A 21,255-nucleotide genomic window follows, 5' to 3' on the forward strand; every position below is an offset into this window, starting at 1 on the left:
TGAAATAACTTTGCTTTAAAGTATAATATGTAACTTTTCAGTGTTAAATTGTTGAAAAAATGACTAGACCTCCGTGGATAATTCTCCTCCCAGTAAAAACCTCCTGAACAATGAACACTGAAGGAATTCTGACTTCATTGATGTCAATGGTGGTGAAGAAAAAAACTCCATCAACTAAAAGAGCCCAGCAGCAGATCGTTAAATACCGAGCTTTTAATGAGGACTCAAAGTAAATTGACAGATGAAGATAGTTGAAATCAGCACTCTGCTTATTAAGAACAGGAAGGTTGACCTTTTAGCATGTCATGGTTTGCATTTTGACAACATCTGGTCTGGTGGAAAAAGAACAGGGATAACTTGAAGGGAAATTGAAGGTGTGTGGGCACTCCTAATAAGAGTTCAGCAAGAGGAAACCGAGTACAGACATGCATCACATTAAAAGAAACATAATATAAAATTCACCCTGCTGAGAGTTCTGTGGGAGCTCTGGTACATCTGCTGCTAATGTGGGGTACGTTTCCCGACATGGGCTAAAACCAGCAACAATGGGAAACAGTCATATTTCCCTGAATAGTATAGTGACACGCATGAAAGGCCTTCTCATTGTCCCATGAAGCGCTGTAAATGTCATCACCTCCCACCCAGCATGTCATAGCAGCAGACGAATGCATGAATCAAGTTCAATGTGTCAGTTGAGGAAAGAACTTGTTTTGTTAGGAATTATTAGTACATTTATGCATAAGGACGGAGAGATGGAATGATTTAGCATGAATGAAGTGAGTGAGGATTTACAGTAAGACCCCCTGCTACACACAGTTTCACTTAAGTAACATTCATACTTCATTTAAAGATGTCTGCATAAAACTGATTTGACACCGTCTTAACTATAATATTTTTTCCTAAACCTAACAATGAGGGCTAGCTTCTCTCAGTTAGCAGCAGTTAGAAGTTACTCGAAGAAGTCCAAAACTCTTTACATCACGTCAGTTCTGTATTACCTGGATAAACTTTTGACAGTGTAATAAAAATGTATGACGTCTTTATAATGAGTTCAAATAGTATCACTTTAACAATGTCAAAACCAATGATGTATGACATTTTAATGTCATGATAACACATACAGTTTAATAGTTTATTTAAGTTTGATGACCACAGGCCTGCAAAGAGTCATCATTTACCAAATGACACTTAATGATAACATTCATGCCACAGTTATGACAGTATCGTGTCAGTCCACTACACTACAGTAGCTGAAGTTTGTGAAGTTGAGATTAGTGATGGGAACTGATAATACTGAGTTTAAACATCACCATTATCAAGTCTGCTAATCGGTCTGATTATTTATCAGTTTCCTTATTGATTCCTAATCAATTCTATGTGTGGGGAAAGAGTAGGCTTATACAGGTGAGATGACAGAATATTTCTACAACAGTCAATGTCATTTACATTTCTTAGTAAAAAAAAAGTCAACTAAACCTACCTGTGTGGCGCTAATGTTATTATACCAAATTATTTATCTTCAGTAACAGAAGTGTTGCTCGGATGGGAAATTGAATTTGAATAATCTCTATTGTAGTGTTTCACCCTACTTGAGATGATAATTTCACAGATTTTACAAGCAGCACTGTTGTCATCTTTCTTCGTGAAACAAAGTCTCACTTAGGACCGCTTCTTCCTCTCCAACGTGACCCTTTCTTGTTGCAAGTTTCCAGCAGCGTAGACGAACAAGTTTGATGTTATCAAGCACACAAAAAGATCTTTTGATTTACTTAATGTTCCCAAAAAAGCATTTGGGGATAGGTTGTCAGCTGAAAAAGGAATGTAATGCTTGTTGACATTTGTGACAAACATGTTGACAACTTTGCTATTTGACTGATTGGTCAGTGTTCCTGTGTGTGTTCCTGTGTGTGTGTGTGTGTGTGTGTGTGTGTGTGTGTGTGTGTGTGTGTGTGTGTGTGTGTGTGTGCGTGTTTGTTACTGCATTCCTCTGTGCTAGTTTGGAATCAGTTTGCCTATGTCCAAATCAAAGAGTCAGCAATTGGGTCCAAACATTTGAAGCTGATCTCAGATAATCAACTGACAGCCACAGCTATACTCTCACAAGCAGAGTTGATCGACATGAGTTTTGGCAAAAAGATGCCAACCATGAATCCAACATACACACATACTGGGCATGTACATGTACCTACCATCACACTTCTGCTGTTGCATGTAGTCGTATTTATGTAGTAGTAGTTTGTCACAGAATTTATGAGAAATATCACTATTATGAGTCTCTGCGGGAGGCCTTTGAATAAACACGGAAGCAGGTTTTTTTCCCATGCATGCCATATTACAGTTCAGGCGAGGCCACGTGTTTTTTGAGACTTGTCTGGCAATGCAGATATCACTTGCTCATCTTCCTTTCTTCTTCACTTTCTATCATAAAACTCTAATTCCAGGTGCCTTTTCCCTCCACTCTGTCAAAGTTAATTAATACATCTCCAGATCCCTCTTCATCATGACAAAGACTGAAGAGCTTTGTACTTGCTTAAAAGAATCTTTCAACATGATGAAATGAAAATTCAAGGCAACTTAATTAATCTTTGTAGTCTTTATTCTCTGCACATAGCATAATTAAAAGTGTCCTTATTTCGAAGCTCTCTGATCGTGGCTATAAGTGCGATGGTTAGAAAACACTGTTGCAATACCAAATCTGAGGCTGAAACATTACATCCACTGATGCTCCAAGGTTATATCTTAACTTCCAGAGGAAGTGTAAACCCGCTGTAATGACTGTGTCATTATGGAGCATCCGGTGATTCATTCATATCTGTCCTTGGCCCAAGGAACAAACACTGCAGACACTGTAGCAGAATGAAAGATATAATCTTACAGGAGTTATGCTGACAGTGTCAGTGCAAACAACATAATGCTTATCCCTTTTTATATACAGGCAAATATGATATTAAAGAAACACAAAGCTTTCAACTTAATTTGTCCCCAAAAGACAGTCGGTTTTGCAGCAACGTGCAGCATAAAACAAACATCAAATAACAGTCAGAGAACACAGACTTAGCATTACTGTGTTGAACATAATTCATCCATGAGTTGGCCATCATCACCACTGCATCCTCAATAAATACACATTTAAGGCGAGAAATAGTCCTCCAACTGTACGACCACTATGTTGTCCGTTCCTACCCCCAAAGATTACCCACAGGATAAAATTAGTGCCCCTACCACCAGCAGGACATCAGCACGCCCCCTCATACCTAAACATAAAGGTCACCATTTAAACTTGTCGTTAAAGCTGTAAAAAGGTCACAGTTTCATTTAGGCAACAACACAACTTGCCTAAGTTTAGGGCAGAAAAGTACATGGTTAAGCGTTATAAAAGACAGTTAAAAAATTTAAATATACAACCAACTCCTGGAAGTGAGGTAGTTATATTACATCAAGTAGTTAAAACATGACAAAAAACATTGTCAATTAGTTTCTAACAGGCCACAAATACTGGTTCACTTTGGCCAAAGTTCTGTATTTGTTTCACCCATCTATCCACCAATCCCTAAGTGGACCTTTTTGTTCTTTATACTTTGTATCCTCACTTTCCACTTTGCTTTTAGACTCTGTAATGTAACTTACACAAAGACATAAGGTAGTTTCTTAGATACGTCTGAATCATCTCCAAGAGCAAACAAAACATGTGCTCGACAGATTTGTCTGCATGGTTTCCAGTCTATGCCCTGTTTACAAGTAGCCAAAAATGAATCGATGCAAGTTTAAATAATTATCACTGGGAACTGCCTTCAGAAAATATCAATCGTACAAGACAGGCAAACAAAAATATTTTCCAAAAAGCATCACCTTATGTTACCCGGTTTGCATTAGTTTGCATTAATGGGCTGTAATTTTCTACATCTAGCCTTTCAGCTGCTGTACAGGGTCAGTGCTACATCTCTGTCTTAGTTTTCCTGTATTCTGTAATTGCCTTCCAGTGTGCAAAGTGCTATGGTGCCAAGCATTTTACCAGATATTGGGTAAAAAAGACAGATGCGCCAAAAACCTTTTAGTTGTCCAACATGTCAAAGAGTACGATTAAAGATTCAAGCAGCATTTGTTCTGCACAAACAACAACACCTGGCCTCTCTGCTTCAGCTCCAGTTTCACTTGAACAATCCCAGCGTCCTCTGTGTTTGCACAGAAATTCGAAACCTTACTCATATATTTAGAGACAAACAGACATGGTCAGCGTAAAGTATTGCCAACCTTGACACCTGGGGTCTTTGGTGATGTGTGTGTTCTGTGCTTGTTTGTATGCACTTATTTACTACTACTTTAGCACTACTTATTTGTATGCTGCCTGTATGATTTTCAGTTGAAGTGTATAGAGAAACCAAACTGAAACACAATTTATTTATCAATCTATTATTTTGCATGCTTTGAATCAACCCTAATGCAATCTGAGGGGGAACATTTTTGAGAACATAGCATGTGTCCTCACAGCATGCTTAGCGGTGGCCTATTCTCACAAAAATAACCAGAGAAACATTTCATAAAGAATAGTGTATGTGAAATGTGAAATGAAATCAAGACTTCTTGGTGTCTAACTGCCAATCAACCGGCCAATAATAAATGCCCTTGTGGATATGATCGCTATTTTCAAAAACCCGCACCCCCAGAAGGTTTTATTCCAGGAAATAGTGCTCTTTTCTTTTTTTGTCTCCATCTTTAATAAGATCTGTATGACACAGCTGTGGCCCAACTTGCCCTTAATCTTAAGTGTTTTCTGGTGCAGACTTTTAAAAATGTATTTTGTCAAACATAACCTTGTGGTTCATTCTATCCGAAGCCGACTCTGTGTTTTTCTTGGCTTGGATCTTGAAACCCACCTTTATCCAGTTTCTGTATTTGAGACCCTACTCCTTCTGCAAAACACATTATTTCAGCCTCCTCTGCTACAGTCACAAAACACATACAGGCAGGAGAAACTGCTATTAATATTATAAAAAAAGTTATTAAAAAGTGACGAAAGTGTTGAGACGATTAAGAAGCCAGGTAAGAGGTGTGATTAACTCAGGAAAAGAGTAGTAAATTCCCCTCATTATCTCTCTCCTCCCCCTTTTCTCTCCCTTGTCATTCAATCACTTGAGGAGAGGAGGAGAGGAGACACTCCCAGACTAACTGCCCATTGGCCTGTAGGCATTTAGGGGAGATTTTAGCAATTGAAGAGGGAGGGAGAGAGCAAAAGTCACTGGCAGTTTGGAGGTCTTTGAATCATTGGCCCGGACTTGTCAACAGGTGGCAGCGGCAGAGACTTGGTGAAGCTCAGTCCTTCAGAGAAAAGAGAGAAAGGGGGTAGAGGAGGAGAAAGTTCACGAAAACCCTCAAGGGTAAGGCAACATTTAAATTTTATTATTCTCGGTCATTCTCCATTTTATAAAAGGATTTAGTTTACTGACCATTATTAGTCCAATTAACCTGCAGGTGTGTTACTATTTCAGATTTTGTACCGTGGAAAATAATTTATTTTATGACATTTCTAAAGCTGTAGTGGCCTTACTGGAAGCATTTCTAAGACTAACAGGAGAAAAAAAACTGACAATTGTTCATTTAGAATTATTCATTATGTTGCCATTTCATACCACCACTCTCCATCTATTCTTTAGTTCTCTTTCCCTCACTCTCTCCTTTTCTCTTCTTTCCTTGCTTCACCTCTTTTTCTGTATCTACTGAGTTATGATTGAAGGAATGATAAGAGTGGGATTAAACAGTCCACATCAGACGTTCAGCCAGCTTGTGCTGTCAGTTGCATGACAGTCTAAAGTTTAACTTGACATCTGGAATTTATGTCCTGGGACTGAAGCTGCTGTTTTGTTATGTTATGTTTGTTTGCATGGCAGCTCTAGAAATCCTGGTCAGTGATACATATTGATGTGTGATGGGGTTTGACACACCGAATGAAGGCATGTCAGCATTTGTAAAGTGTTGGTGCTCACTGTGAAGGTGTGACAGATTTTCCTGCATTTCACAAAATCCACTGAAACTGCTGCATATAGTTCAATCATGGAAAGTGAATCTCTATATATCTATATATATATATATATATAGGTATATATATATATAATTTTATGCTTGTTTATACTTATATATTCCACTTCTATCTGAAATCTTGTGAATAAATAAATAAGTAAATATTGTACTTTTTACTGCGCTACATTGATTTAACAGCTTTATCTTATTAAGATATTACCTACAAAACATATAACTATTTTATTAAATATAATCCATTGTTATAGATTCAACTAATGCATCAGTAATAAATCCTCCAATTAATAATCCAATAATATATTATTACAGTGACAGGGGCAATTCTGCAGCACTTTTACCTCATTAACATTTTGAATACAGGACTTTTAATTGTAATGAAGTGTATTCATAGTGTGGTATTGCTACTTTTACTTACTGAATAATGTGAATACCTCCTCATAATGTTGCTTAATTAATTATGTATTATAATAAAGTAAATACAAAAAAAGGGGTATGTTAAAAAGTTATTATTTTAGTTAGATTCTCTTAAACATTTGGACATTAGCATTTGTTTAAAGCTACAGTTTGAACAGTACTGCATAAATCAACATCATTATTTTCACTTTGGAGGAGCTGTGACAGCCTTTAATTTAAATGTATTTGGGTTATTATTTATATATCCACTTCCAAATTGTATTGTAACTAATCCTGTATTGTGTGTCAACAAAGCTGCCAGGACTGATTTTCCTCTATGATAATAACATAAATATTTATAATAACTACGTGTCTGGGTGATAGATATTCTCACAGGGCTGTCGATCCACTAGATTTACCTTTAATGCTACTGTGCTGGCTCAGGGAATACACAGAAGCCCTCTGCAAAATGAACTACAGATGTGGGCCCTCAGCCATGCAGAATGATAGAGAGAGGGAATCAAAGACAGAGAGAGAAAGAAAGAGAGAGAGAGAGACATAACCCTGAGTGGGTGGCTTATAAAAAAGTGTTCAGATTGCATAACGTGACTGCTTTCATGGAAACCTTACAACTCCAGTTTTTTTTCATTTACTTTCACTGATTGAAAATGGCCCCCGGGCACATGAAAGCTACTCAAAACACATTTTTATTATTTCAAAAACTTATCTCTCTCTAGAACTTAGGCTTAGGTTTTATTAATGCTCGGGTTGTGTTATTTTTCTTTCTTCTCACTTGGTTAGCTTTTCATCTGACAGCCCCACTAAGGGGAATGGAGCCTCTATGGTACTGATGAAGTGAGGGCCTTATCGAGGGCTACTTGTGGTCTGTAAGGCAGCGGGAGGCAGACAGAATGGTGAAGATATGAGCTCCGCGCTTAGACGATAATTGCTTTCAGCTTCGTTTTATTCATTTTAGTTTCCCCCATTCTGTCTGCAAGCTGCTGCGAAGGAAGGAAAGGAGGAAGGGAAAGAAAGGTCCTTAGGTTTTCAACCGCATATAAAGGCTGAACCTAGCTGCTCCTCTCTTTAAACCCTCCCTTTTTTTCTCATCCTCAGGCCTGTTGGTTTGGTCCGATGAGATTTGTCTTGAGTTGAAACCTGGCAAAACAGTCGGCCTTTTGTCTGAGTCTTAATGGCTCTCTAGAGAGGACAGGGCAAATGTGCACAGACAAGTCTTCTTCTGCCTATCTGTATTCCCAATACAAGCTTTTTTCCAACTGTTTGTCTTCGTTTCGCTCACGGTCTTCTCCTCCCAATGTTTATCTCAACCCAGTGTTAAGTGCATTCACTGTTTCCAAAGCACTGAGAGAAAACAGATATTTTTAGTAGCACACACATGCAGCTTGTCAAGAAGCGTTCAGTGAAAGGTGTCTGCGTATCCAGACAGTATTGTCTTGAGGTGATTAAACTGTTGTTACATGCAGAAGCAATCTCCCCTTGTCTCTGTAAATGAGTAGTTTTACACACATACTGTACACACATGGGCTAAGACCCATGCATTTCTTTCTCCCATATAAACGAGTGAACACACATCACAGGTAGTCAACAAAACATTTTACAGGCCCATTGACATAGCTCTGCTTTGACATCGAGAAGTTATTGTCAGGAAAGAATTTTTAAGTGTGTTTATGGACATGTTGAATTTTACTTGAGAAGGATTGAAAGCCAGGTTGAAATGCTATCTGCATGGCCCACGTGCTAAGCGAGAGCGTTCACTGGACTAAAGCGATCCTGTTTTCCAGCTTTATCCTGCAGTCCAAAGCATGTTGACTAATGACAGTCAACTGCTATTAGATCATGAATGTGCTGGACCCTGACTCCAGACCAGAGTCTTCAGCTTTATGTTACTCGTCTATTGGAGAATATCCAGTAAATGGTTTCTGTTTCACAATAACTGAGAGAAATCTCTCTGTCTGGCTTTGTGTCAAGACAGCCAATTAATGCTGCATATATCCATTCTAATCTAGTATTTCATTCAGTGTTACCTACTCTTTCCTGTCAAACCAGACGTTTTCATTCGCTGTAAAATACAGACACTTTGTCACATCTGATACCAATCCACAAGGCAACCTTTAGCATCTGAGATGCACCGGGCTTTCAACAAACTACATGGAAACCCATCTGCTGTATTATCAAACATGCAGAGCAATTGGTCCGCAATTGGTGACGATGTATAAAGAGCAACAAAGTCTGCGGAGGGAGGAGACCAGAGTGGATGGATCAAACAAATACTGGACTTTTTCACAGGAGATTGTTGTTTACAACGACAACTTAAATTTCATGAGCGATGTAACTTCATTAATGTAACAAACGTATTTATTTTAAGCCATAGCATTTCCTTAAAAACAGCTCTTTTGTTGAAGCATCATATTTTAATTAGTTGAGCATTCATTGTTTTTACACATGGTGAGCTACGCAGTGTGTTTAAAAAGTAACACCAATGAGTCCTAAACAAGTGTCCGTATGTGAGTTGGGAATGCTCCCTTTATCCTCCAATATATCTCCAAAAAGCCATGATCACTCCATCCAAACTTCCATCATCCATTCATCCATCCATTCATCCAGTCTCTCTGGCAGTAACTCTCAAATATCACTGCCCCACTTCCCTTCCTATTTCCCATTTCCTCTCTCCATTAATCCCTCCATCTGTCTCTCTTTCCCGCACCGGGACATTCTTAGCACTCAGTAGCGGCCCTCTGCTATGCTTGGAAGGTCACAGTGCTATCTCCTCCAAGAGAAATAAGAAAAGGACCTGAAAATGGTGAGCATCAAATAAAAACCTTGACAGGGAGCTATAAACATACTTGTTAAGCGTCTCTGTGCTCCAGTGCTCAGTGCCATTCCACATGGCTATAGTATACTGTCTATAATGTGGCTAACTGCTGGACTGTCACTGACTCAAACACACTCTCTCCATCATCCCCTCGCTTACCTATTCACTCTTTCTAACTCACTTGATCTCTCTCACCCTACAGTTTTTTCATCTCCATTCCCCTTACTTTCCATTTGTCTCCTTCTCCTTCCCATAATGTCTCTTTTACCTCATCTCTGGTTTGCCCTCCAAAGTCTTGGCCATTGATAAAACACCCACTAAAGTTTTGGCCACCACACAGGGTCAAAAAAGCAGTTTCCCAGTGATGTCATAGCTTGGATTTCTTGCAAAGGCACCAGTCTCCGACCTCAAGCTTTTGACCAAGAGCAATCAAAAAGGCAGCTAAAATAACCAAACAAGGGCAGCTGTATTGAGTTTGGACAAGTTAGAAACAAGTCATGGTAATTAAATGTCTATTTAAAGGACTTCAGAATCACAGAACTGCTTTAGTTGCAACCTGCCTAAATCATCAGAGGGATCATTCATTAGCCAAAGTTTAATTTACTGAAAACAAATTGTGTCCAATTGAGTTAAGTAGAGTCGTTTTCCGCCTTAACTTTTGAAATAAAAATCTGCGACATTCTCAAAGGATCAGATACTCACTTTCTCTGAATCTCAGTTAATCTGATAATGGTATCATTGGAGGATTGGCAGGTTTTAGATCCACTTGTTGACATTTTAATGTTCTGGCAAACGCTCACTCAGTGTCCAGTGGGATTTATAGGATCTGTTTCTCTCCCTGCACAGTTTCGACTTTTCCATCTGGTTTAGTCTTTGATGCTCAAAGAGCAAATGTTATAGTTTGTAATTGGTCAAATTCGCCTTTCAAACCCTTGTGATATATCACTTTTAATGCAGTTCAAAGTGCTTCACAGATGACTGACAAGTCCATAATAAGATAGAGAAAAATCATAAAAAAGACAAACAGTTTATCAATTATACACCAATGATGCAAGAAAATAGTTCAGAATAAAAATAGAATATAAAAAAATACAATAGCAGATTAAATAAATTATTATAATGTATTAATTATTTTAAAATTAAAATAAATAAAATAAATAAAATAAATAAAATAAATAAAATAAATAAAATAATAATTATTATTATTATAAAATATATTAAAAAGACAAAAGTGTAAGCAAATTAAATTATTATCGATAATAATAATTATAATAATAAATAATACAAAACATAAAGTAAATAAAATAAAAAAAGTACCGTTCTGAATCACATTTCTGACTGAAAGAGTAGATTTTAAGTTAACTTTTAAAAATGTCAACACTTCCAGCTGTTCTGAGGACCTCAGGCAGACGGTTCCCGTGTATAGGAGCATAATAGCTAAAAGCTGCTTCAACAAAGGTTTTAAGACCTGAGGGGCCATCGGGGCAATATAGTTTCCACTAAAACATTCTTCACTCAAAATAAGAAAGAATGAGAAAATTATTTTTTGTCTTTCATCACGATGTCACGCTAATAAAGTCTGGGATAACACGGTCTGTCCTTTTTCTGTCCTCTGGGGTTATCTCTAGTCAACTTTGAGGTTTTGCAGAGCATGCATATTCCATTGAATAATCCTGTATGATTTCAAACAAACCCTACATATTTACTCAAGCAAATGCTACTGTATATTTCTATGAAGTTTTCCAGCTGTCAAGCATCACAGCAAGACCCACAACATTTTATTACTGAGCTTTCTTTTGAGTCACTCTATTAGAGGGCTTGTGTTTCCATAGACCACACAAGCTCTGCAGTTAGATCAGAAGTTTCTTCTGCCGCAATCCAAACTTTTACACCAGAAGTTTAAATTCAGACCAAAGTCCTAAAGCAGAGCAACTGAAGGTTAAAACAGGCCTGCTATTTTGAAAGCATGTAATTTGGCTTTCCGGGGAAGCCGCTTGCTGCTGTGAGGTTTTAAGTTCACATGACATCACTGTCATTAGGCACAATGACATCATCACAGAGGACAAGTCCCTGAAGCTCTGAATCGCCTGACTGAGCACAACTTATGGTTCAGAGCAAAAAGATCTCTGGCAAAGTGATGACTGCTCACTTTCTGCTGCCATACTGTGGAATGAGAGCACAACACACACACACACACACACACACAATAACCGCAGTGACATAATGGTTCAGGTTTCCTGAGATCAAATATACAGCAGCGTGCCCCACTGAATGTAATGTAACTTATGCATTGACCAGAGAGTATTTCTGTCCTCTGCTCTATATAAAACTGACTGGAAAGAGCAAATGTGACCCTTTTTCAACCCAGAGACTCAGGTCCAGTCAGCCGTGACGACAAACATCTACGGTTTCAGGAGTCTGTTACACAGGCTTCATGCCAAAGATCCAATCTTTACAAATGTAGAAACTCACACTAAAAAAACAGATGGAATATATCTTTCATCTCCACATGAAGAACTGTCTAATGCCACTTTGTGTGAAAAACTTGGAAGAAAATTTGATTTGCTTAACAGTTAACAGTGAGGAGTTTCTTTTTGTTCCTACTTCTGTCTATTTTGTAAGGGAAAAACACTATTTGTTTAAATGAAGTCTACCTTTTGGGAAATTTGCTTATGACGAGAATTCGTTTTGCCAAGCTTAGCTTACCTTTCACAATTCTCTTATAAAAGTAAATATGTTTTTTGTTTTGTTTCTTTTATGTTCTATTATTTCATGGAAAAAATGCATTTATGATCAGTTTGGAAGGGGCAAGTCCCTACTTTCTTTAAGTTGTCAAAGTTTTAAAGGATTACCTTCCAGTCAGCTCACAGATGGTGTGCAATTTAAAATACAGACAAACAAACAAATAACACTAGAAAGTACTTGGATAGCGCAGACCTCTGCCAAGCCATTCCCTTTCTCACCATGTTCCAACTGGAGAGGGCGCTTACGTAAATTTCCCCAGTCTGGAACTAATTTTTCTGATTATTCCAACAGCACACAAATTCAGCACATTTGCTGTATCTTGCGATGTTAATGAAAGTGAACAATCATATGTCTAACTGTCCCCTGATTTCGATCTGATTCAATCTCTAATGGGTTCTTACTCGGCTCACACCCTTCAACTAAGTGTCATTAAAATTAGGTAAATAGTTTTTCCATAACCCAAACCAAATCAAGATCATGACCTCTGTGGAGGTAAAGATTTCCCCTATATGGTGTTTTTAGATTCTTATTATTTCTTGGATTCTAATTACACCTCAAAAAAGAAATAGTGTAACATCAGAAAAATTAACAATTATCTGCTTCATCTTTTCCTCTAGCCATGACCACGAGACTCCTGTGGAGGGCCCTGTGCCTGCTGGTCCTACTCTGCACCGTGTCACCCTTCAGCTCCGCCACCAATGACCTGAAACCCTCCGCTCCGGAGCAGGGAGTCACCTTCAGCCACGTCTATAAAATCGACATCCCGGGGAGCCCCGGTTGTAAACTTGAGCACCTGCCAACCCAGGACAACACAGGTCATAAAGAAAAATGAGAATTAGAGTGAAAGAGATTGCAACTGAAAAACATTACAGAAGGAATATGAGTGTGTGAACAGAAAATTGGATGAAAAGTGGAAGAAATTGACTGTTTTTTGTAACAAAGATGACATTTAAGCATGCAGATCTCAACACAGACAAATATAGTTGAATTTCATGCATTTTATTGTGAAGATTGTTATTTTGAATGGATGAATGACATTTGGAGTGTAAGCTGCAGGTGGATATTACTGGAAAAGTTTGTTTTTTCATTAGTATGCAATGCTTATTTAGATGTTTCACCTTGAAATAAATATTATACTTCATTGTGTGTGACATTACAGCACATCAAGAAATCAAAAAGTTGCATTTTTCTTGTGTCTGTAGGTCTGCAGACAGAGACGACTACGAATGGAGAGAACGACATAATCTTCAGACACAACATCAGGCTGCAGACACCGCAGTGTGACTGCGGGGAGTCTGAAACCTTCAAGTCACTCTTGTACAGAGTCAACGGGCTGGAGGAAGAAGTCAACTACCTGAAGACTCAGTGTACTCAGGGATGCTGTGGTAGAGGTGGGGCTGCAGGTGAGCTGAACCACAGAAAACAGTATATTTTCAGTTATTTATTATATCCTACACCTAAAAATAAGACCTGCCATTCATACTGAAAACACCTTTCCACCTTCTCTTTCTTAAGGAGTGGACACAAGCTGTAGCGGCCATGGTACCTACCAACACGACACCTGCAGCTGCCTCTGTAACCCAGGATGGGAAGGTCCAGATTGCTTAGTGTCCTCCTGCCCTGACGAGTGCAATGACAACGGCAGATGTGTGGACGGGAAGTGTGTGTGCCATCAGGGCTACACGGGAGAGGACTGCAGCCAGCTGATGTGTCCAGATAACTGCAACGACAAGGGGCAGTGTGTGGACGGAAAATGCGTGTGTTTCCCGCACTTCACCGGCGAGGACTGCAGCGTCCAGAAGTGCCCCAATGACTGCATTGGTAACGGCCAGTGTGTGGACGGCCAGTGCATCTGTGAATTAGGCTTTTACGGGGAGGACTGCTCATTAGGTAAGCTATTCAAAGAACAACACAGACTTTTGTAGTAGTAACGAACTGAGAGCTATAAAGCTCTTTACAGGAACTGAGAGTTATCAAGCTCTTCACACTTCAAAAGAAGTACAGTACAAAAGAAAAACAAATCACCAGCATATTTTCTGGTCTACTTGATCCCTGCAGAGATAAATCATTCATCCAGGTTTTATTCTTATACAAACTACCAGCAACATTTCCAAAGTGTCAGAGATGAATTGTGTCTTAGTAAGCATATTCCACCATGATCTTTTTATGGGCGCATTATATATCTGGGGTGCAGCATAATAACTTTTTATGACACACGCTTGCATTAAGTTTGATCTGTGTTGCTCATGAGAATTAAAATTCATATTTCACCTTTTTATTTAGTCACCTCTACAGCTCTGCTGACATTAAGCTGTGAATGTTAACTGCCATCTCATGGAAAACACAGATGCTGCAAGAAGCTCTGGGGCCGTTAAAAACATAACACCTGCCCCAAAAGCCCTGTTCACCTTCATATAAATTGCCTCTCTATATTATTTAGTAAAAAAATGTAAGGATGTCCCTGAATGAATTCTGATGACATACAGCAAGCAATACATGCTGCTACCAGCTTATCTGCCTTTCATCTGTTTGATTAATGCTGCTGTATATAATGTTGACAACCTGCAAACAACCTGAAAAGGAGATGAAAAGCAGAAGATATAAAATGTAGATTAAATGTCCTTTTATGTGGAAACACATTGAAATAACAGCTGTAGACTACTCATTGTAGAACCTTGTTGTACACAAGCAATTTGCTCCAAATAGTGGAGGTGCAGTAAAATTTAAAGAAAAATAAGGAGATGATATGCAAAAAGTGATGATCTGATTAAGAAGACATTTAAACTCTAAAATGTATTTGACATGATAGGCAAACAAACTCCCAGCTTTAACTTGAAGAGTGGAATTCCCTCTATTATGTTAACCAGTCAATTAACTTCCTATATGTAGATACACAGTGAAAGAAAAACATCTGTTTAATTTATGATAAAATATCGGCAGCTGTGGTTGCCAGATCTTTACTGTAAAAATACAGTGAATGGGTTTTCTACTGTAAATTTAAATGTAAATATAAGCAAAAACTGTAATTTAGACTGATTAGTCCCTTTATTTTAAGGGTAATTGTGTCCTTGTGACATTATGGTTTTTCTCCTCTAATTTTACATGAAAAAACTGTGTTTTCTAAAGTTAAAAAAAAAAAAGTTTTGTTTCATACCTTGATTTACAGTAATTAAAAAAAGTCTACTACGGTGATTTTTTTTCAAATTTTAAAATGTACGCCCTCTTTCTGATGCAATTTGATGTTTTACTGTAATTTCTACAAACATTTTCTACATTGTAAGTCACTTCTACTTCACCTTCAACGTCACATACATTATCTACGTTACTGTGTTGTAGTTTGGTTACTTCTAACCCGAACCCTGATTTTTTCTCTTCACCTTATCTGAGTCATTTTGGCATCCAAACCTAACCAAATACTGTAGTTCCATTAGGGGTGGGCGATATGGCCCTAAAAGATTATCACGATATTTCAGAGTATTATCGCGATAACGATATTCTTGACGATATCAAAAATACTGAAAAATATATAGAAAATTATTTTGTAGTCCATATAAATAAATAAAAAATGTACAACAAAATAAAAATCAATCATAAATCTAAATGTAGTGTAAATTGCAAATCTCAACAGTTGCCAAATACAAAAAAATTACTTACTTGAGTATTAGCGAATAATAATAAAAAATAACCTTCTAGTGGGTCTGGGGGCCCCCTGGGAGAAAATTTTGTACATTTTATAGTACAATGTGATCAATCTCGTCCACTTTGAGAGCTAAATGTGAGCAAACAACTCACAAACACATCATTGCCTATTTTAATTAATTATTGTAAAGGAGAATAAAGGTTCTTCTATGTTTTATTTAAGGCATCTTATTTTGACAGTCTTCTTGTAATTTCTGTGGTGGATTCTGTGCTCTTATTTTGAAAGCTGCATTTGTGAAGCGACAGGAACTAATAGTATAGTAGCTTTTTGTGATTAAAACAACTTTAATTGTTAGCTAATGTTAGCTCGCGGCTAACGAACGGCACAATGTAACAGTGTGTTTGGACCGTTTGGACCTCTGACCGGACATGTTGACAGTATTTAGATCGGCTCACGCACCCGCAGACACACAGAGAGAGAGAGAGAGGGGACGGGACTGATACATTACAGACAGGTAGGTGCTTGTTTTGAAGCGCAGTGGGAGGGCAGCTCAGTATATTCAGTGCGTGTGTGTGAATGCGTGCGCATGTCTTGGAGGAGGACAGAGAGGTGGGTCGGGGTTTAGACTGACTGACGGGTGACAGACACTGCTGAGCAGAGACACAACGCAAAATAACTTTATGTTATGAATAGTGTAGATATAGTTTCATTAGCTTGAAATGTGACGTTAGAGCAGCACAAGAGACTCTGGCGGGCCGCCAAGGTCTAGGTAATTAATAGGAAATCCTTACGCCACTTTGTCAAGAAGTAGGGCATGTTGCCAATATCGTGATATGCATTTTTTTACCCATAAAAAAAAATATACCGGTATTATCGTGAACGATACGATATGGCACACCCCTAAGTTCCATTTCACAATGTTAACCATGTGTTCCAAACAGCGACAATCACGTTTATAAAAAAGCAGCTTGCTTTCTCCACCACCCCTTCTCTTTGTTAAGTTTTGAGGCTTTTGGTACTTTTGACTATCCAAAAACATAATGATTATAACCAGCTGAGTGTGAGTTTCTTAAAAGAGCAGTTGTAAGTGTTTCTGACTAAACCTAAAGTTATCATAACGGCTGTAGTGACCTACTTCCTGGGAATTCAAAGCATCTCTGCAACAGTTATTTCAGCTAGAGCAGCTGATGGGGCCCTTTCAGTGTGTTGACCCCGTGACCACTGACAGCTATGGCTTCGGGACAACACATGACATCAGGTCACATACTAACCACAGAAATATAAGAACATCCATCAGTCTTTTGGGGCTCCATCTGGCATTGACCTAGAAGAATCATCACCTTTCCTGCTAAATGCACTGCTCACCAAACCGCTATTACTGTACTGCCTCAGGGTAAAGTGGAGAATTGCATTTTATGGCAATTTAAGGCCAGGCAGGCAGAAAGGTGAGCAGCAGCAGCCAGGCATGGGCAGTTTAATTCACTGAGTTCATACTATGACGGTTATTTTGGAGAATATCTTGAAGAATCAGCTGCAGGTGAACGGCACGAAATTTAGCTTTCTTACAGTTCTCGTCTTTTGGATTGCAAAAATAGCTTTAAAATAAGATTCTATATGAGGCAACCTCTGTCTATACAGGTCTAAGGCCTTCCCCTACATTTAACCCAGAGTACAGGGCACACACTTTAAAGCAGGGAGTTTTTAATGTTTCCTAAGCGTGGATCCATCGATAAAAGCTCCACAACCAGTTTCAGGTCCTGAACCACAGTCTTTACTGTAGCAGGTATATATAGCTATATCAAAACCCTTGATGGGGATTTAGTTTCTTCAAGCTGCGTTTTGCTCTGCAGAGTCAGAGCATAGCTAGAGACAGATCTTCAGCTTCGTGTGTAGGTGCTGTTGAATGGAGTCCAACATCAACAGTGGCACTGTGTCAGAGGAAAAGTCAGAGAGGAAGGGAAAGTGGGAGGTAAGAAAAAAAAATACATAGTGTTGTTTTTAGGTGTTAGTAATAATAGTGGTAATAAGCACCAAGCGAAGAAGAGACATTCTTTGTTTTATGTGGCTACTTTCCATTTCACCACCTGGATGATGGATGTCAATCTGCTCCCTGGGTGATGACATGACTCATAAAGTATGGCTTTATTGTACATCCAGTATAATGCAGCTTCATTCCTTGCCATTGATGTAAATGTAGCTTCAATATTTATCTTTTTTTTTCACCGGTATCAAAGGCAGATGCCACATGATCTAGAGAATCAGTGGTCTTTAACAAGGAAAATATTTTGCTAGCCTGAACTCTTGTCTATCCATCAGATGAGAGTAAAAAAAGAGGCAAGTTAAGCAAACGCATCTAATAAGATAATCTTGATATAAAGAGTGTGGGTTTATTTATTTAAACCGAACAAAGTAACTTCTTAAGAGCTGTATCAGCAAAATGCAGACGCTATGGATTTAATGTTCTTATCGTAGCGCCTTTGACTGTTTCAAAAATGTTTGAGATTATGTTCAACATAATGTACCCATTGAATTTTGTCCTCAATTCAACACTTTTGTGTGTGAGAACAGAAGCTGAGAACGGCTGTGCTCGCAATAATTGTTTTTTTATAACACTATCTCGTGATAAAGAGATAATTAACTCATTAACTTGAGAAAACACAAGATCATTTTCATTACTTAAAATGTTGGAGTCAAATGAATGACAAACAACTCAGATCAAGCTAGTTAATGGAAGGATGTCTGATTTTTCAAAATAAGGTGTTACCAGCGTATACAACATACATATATTGAAATAAGTTTAAAGGCCACAGGTAGACCCAATACATTTAGTCTGTCATGTGAGTAAAATCTGTTACATTTTATTTCCATCTTAATTTTGTATAATATACAACACTTGTTAGCATCTTATTTTGAAAATTTTATATTAAAAACTAGACGTAGACTCATCTGCCAACTTTATTGTCACTGTGAGCTTGATCACATTTGTTTGAATGCATCTCATGTTGGTTGATTTTACCTTTTTTTCAGTAAAAAAGGAAAAGACCTTTTGTTAATTTACGATAAGGAGGTAATTATCTTATTATCTCGATCTTGAGAAAACCGCACTAAAGAATTACAAGAAGAATTACAAGCACAGCCATTTTTGGATTCTGCATGTAAGTGAGTCGTCTCAGTCTTGATTCACATGTCTAATATAACAAACAGAAGGGAAGAGTAATAGGACACAGAGGACTAAATTCCCATTTAATTTATCCCGAACAACATTAACACTGATACTTCCTTAGCGCTCACTCACTGCAGATTTATAGGCTTTTTAAAAAGTCCAAACATGTTGTTCCAGTCATCTTTCCCTCAGAGAAGACACAAATCACTATTAGTTTCCACTTTTTCCTATCTTTATATGTTAATTTATTCACCCCAGCTGTTTTGAGATATTATTGGAGGGTAAAGATTGTTGATAGTCATGCCTAGAGTAGCAAAAGGGGGATATTAACGGCTACTGGGTGGAAAAGGATTGCTACGTTTGAGAAAAAAAACATTAAGCTTCCTGACTTTGCCTTGTGGAACAGCATCTGAACCTGATGTGAATTCCTTCTCTGCCAAAGTTATGGTGGCCTCCTTCACCACCCATCTCACATTTTTCCCCTTGAAATATGCTTACGTTTGTGTGCACTTCCCGAAATGTACCACCAGCTACCATTAATTTCCCTTTATCGTACCCACACAAAGTTCTTCTTGTTTGTTGAAAGCTTTCCTCCTCAACACTGCTGACTTGCTGTCTTCTGTCCTTTGGCTGCTGTTTTGTTATTGTACCCCACCAAAGTTATATACCTTCTGATTCGCCCCCTGCCATATTTTTTTCCATTTGGCCTTGTATAACCACTGAAAAGCAATATTTTTTTCCACAGTTTCCATCTCAGGTTCAGGACAAACCTCAACGCACTGCATTTTCATGATTTCCTGATGTAATTAATTTTTTGTAGTTATTTAGGTGTTTGAAAAGTCTGCACTGCCTTGCCTAATAATACTGTAATTCAACTGTGGAGAAACTAAAATGCTAACTAATATCTGCAGTATCTCAATTATATTTTTAAGTCTGTACAAGCAGACTGCCACTAAATTGAGATGAACTTAAGAAATATATCAACAAAACACGTGCATAAGTGTTACAGAGAGGGCCTTTAAGTAGATTTAAAGAGTTATTAGAATTATTAGAGGAAACCGTCAAGGAAGTTGTCAAAGTGATAGAAAATGTAACTGAAATGTGCTACAACCGCTTTTAAAATGTCTCTCTGTCTCTGTCTACCTCTGTCTTTCTCTGTCAGTCCTCGGCCCTCAGGGTCTGCGGCTGGTCCAGGTGACAGACGTCTCCCTCCTGGTTGAGTGGGAATCAGTCCATGGGGCAGAGTATTACATTCTGACATATCAGCCCAAAGATGATAAGAGTGCCCTGGAGCAAGTAGGTTTTCTTTCCTTTTTGTCATAGCTGCAGGTATGTCAAATAAAGGAAGTAGCAGAGAACCATATTTTTCATTTGTAAAACACCTTTGTTTCAACCGACTGTCTCCTAGGTCCGTGTTCCCAACACAGAGAACTCCTACCTCATCACAGGACTGAGTCCTGGGGTCACCTACCTTGTCAACGTGTATGCGGTCATCAAAGAAATCCAGAGTGAAGCAGACTCGATCGAAGCTACCACAGGTGAGCACAGACTACTGTGAGCAAGATTGAAAAACAACAAGGGTTTAAAATGTGAGTGTCTTTTGACTAAATGAGCACGGCGTTGATTAAGATCCATTAATGGTGAAGTGGAATGCGGTTGCAGCCTGATACCTTCAAATGTGTTGGTGGTTTAGCTGCAAAGGCAGATGTGACCCATTAAAGACTCAGGGAGGCCAGGTATGGCCTGCAGGTGTTAGGGTTTTAGTTAGACTTTCTGTGGTTCAAGATCAAATTTAAGTTCCTGCATGATGAGGCATGAAAACACTTAAATGCAGAGCTCTTAAAGGAGTAGTTCAGATTTTTGTAGTTGTAAGAGGTACTTATTCATTGCCAGTTATACCCACAGTATATGGCAGTTGGTATGCAATGTACAGCTGAGGACAGGTGCAGCAGCAAAACAACAAAAAGAAAACTCAATATCAGTTTAAGAGTAAGCTCTGTTTAGAATATGTGTAACACTTTACATTTACGTCATACAGCCCTGTTTTATTTTATGTGGCAGGAACTGAAGCCTTTATCTTGGCTCTCTTCAAAGCCACCCGACTCCATTGACAAAAATAGAAATTTTATTTCAGCAAAATGCAGAAGTTGCTGGTCTACCGCTGCCTCAATTTGTTTTTTTATTGTGTGACTTTGGTAACTAACTGATTGAAGCAGCGATACACCAGCAACTCCTCTTTCTGAGAGGTAAAATTTTTGTTTTTGTCAACTGAGTCTGGTGTCTTTGACAACAGGGTAGGATGGTATCAGTTCCCTTTACATGAACTTAAACAAAGCTCTATAACAGCAATGTAAAGCAGTAAAAATAGCCTGAACTTGATCTGATACTTTTTTTAGGTGTTTAACCTCTGTTTTGATGCTGCCCCCTATCCACACCAGTATACAACTT

General features: G+C 38.3%; 1 protein-coding gene across 1 annotated transcript in view; it reads left to right on the plus strand.

Annotated features, from left to right (window-relative positions):
- Positions 1 to 12,623: 12,623 nt before the first annotated feature.
- The window catches only part of tnn (tenascin N), a 35,751-nt gene continuing 27,119 nt past the window's right edge, over positions 12,624 to 21,255 (plus strand). Inside the window, exons 1-5 of the mRNA XM_059344823.1 lie at positions 12,624 to 12,819; positions 13,207 to 13,407; positions 13,520 to 13,894; positions 19,970 to 20,103; positions 20,216 to 20,345. Of these exons, the coding sequence (XP_059200806.1) occupies positions 12,624 to 12,819; positions 13,207 to 13,407; positions 13,520 to 13,894; positions 19,970 to 20,103; positions 20,216 to 20,345 (1,036 nt within the window). The remainder of the gene's footprint in view (positions 12,820 to 13,206; positions 13,408 to 13,519; positions 13,895 to 19,969; positions 20,104 to 20,215; positions 20,346 to 21,255) is intronic.

The sequence above is a fragment of the Centropristis striata genome, chromosome 11, assembly GCF_030273125.1.
Source record: "Centropristis striata isolate RG_2023a ecotype Rhode Island chromosome 11, C.striata_1.0, whole genome shotgun sequence".
Lineage (NCBI taxonomy): Eukaryota > Metazoa > Chordata > Actinopteri > Perciformes > Serranidae > Centropristis > Centropristis striata.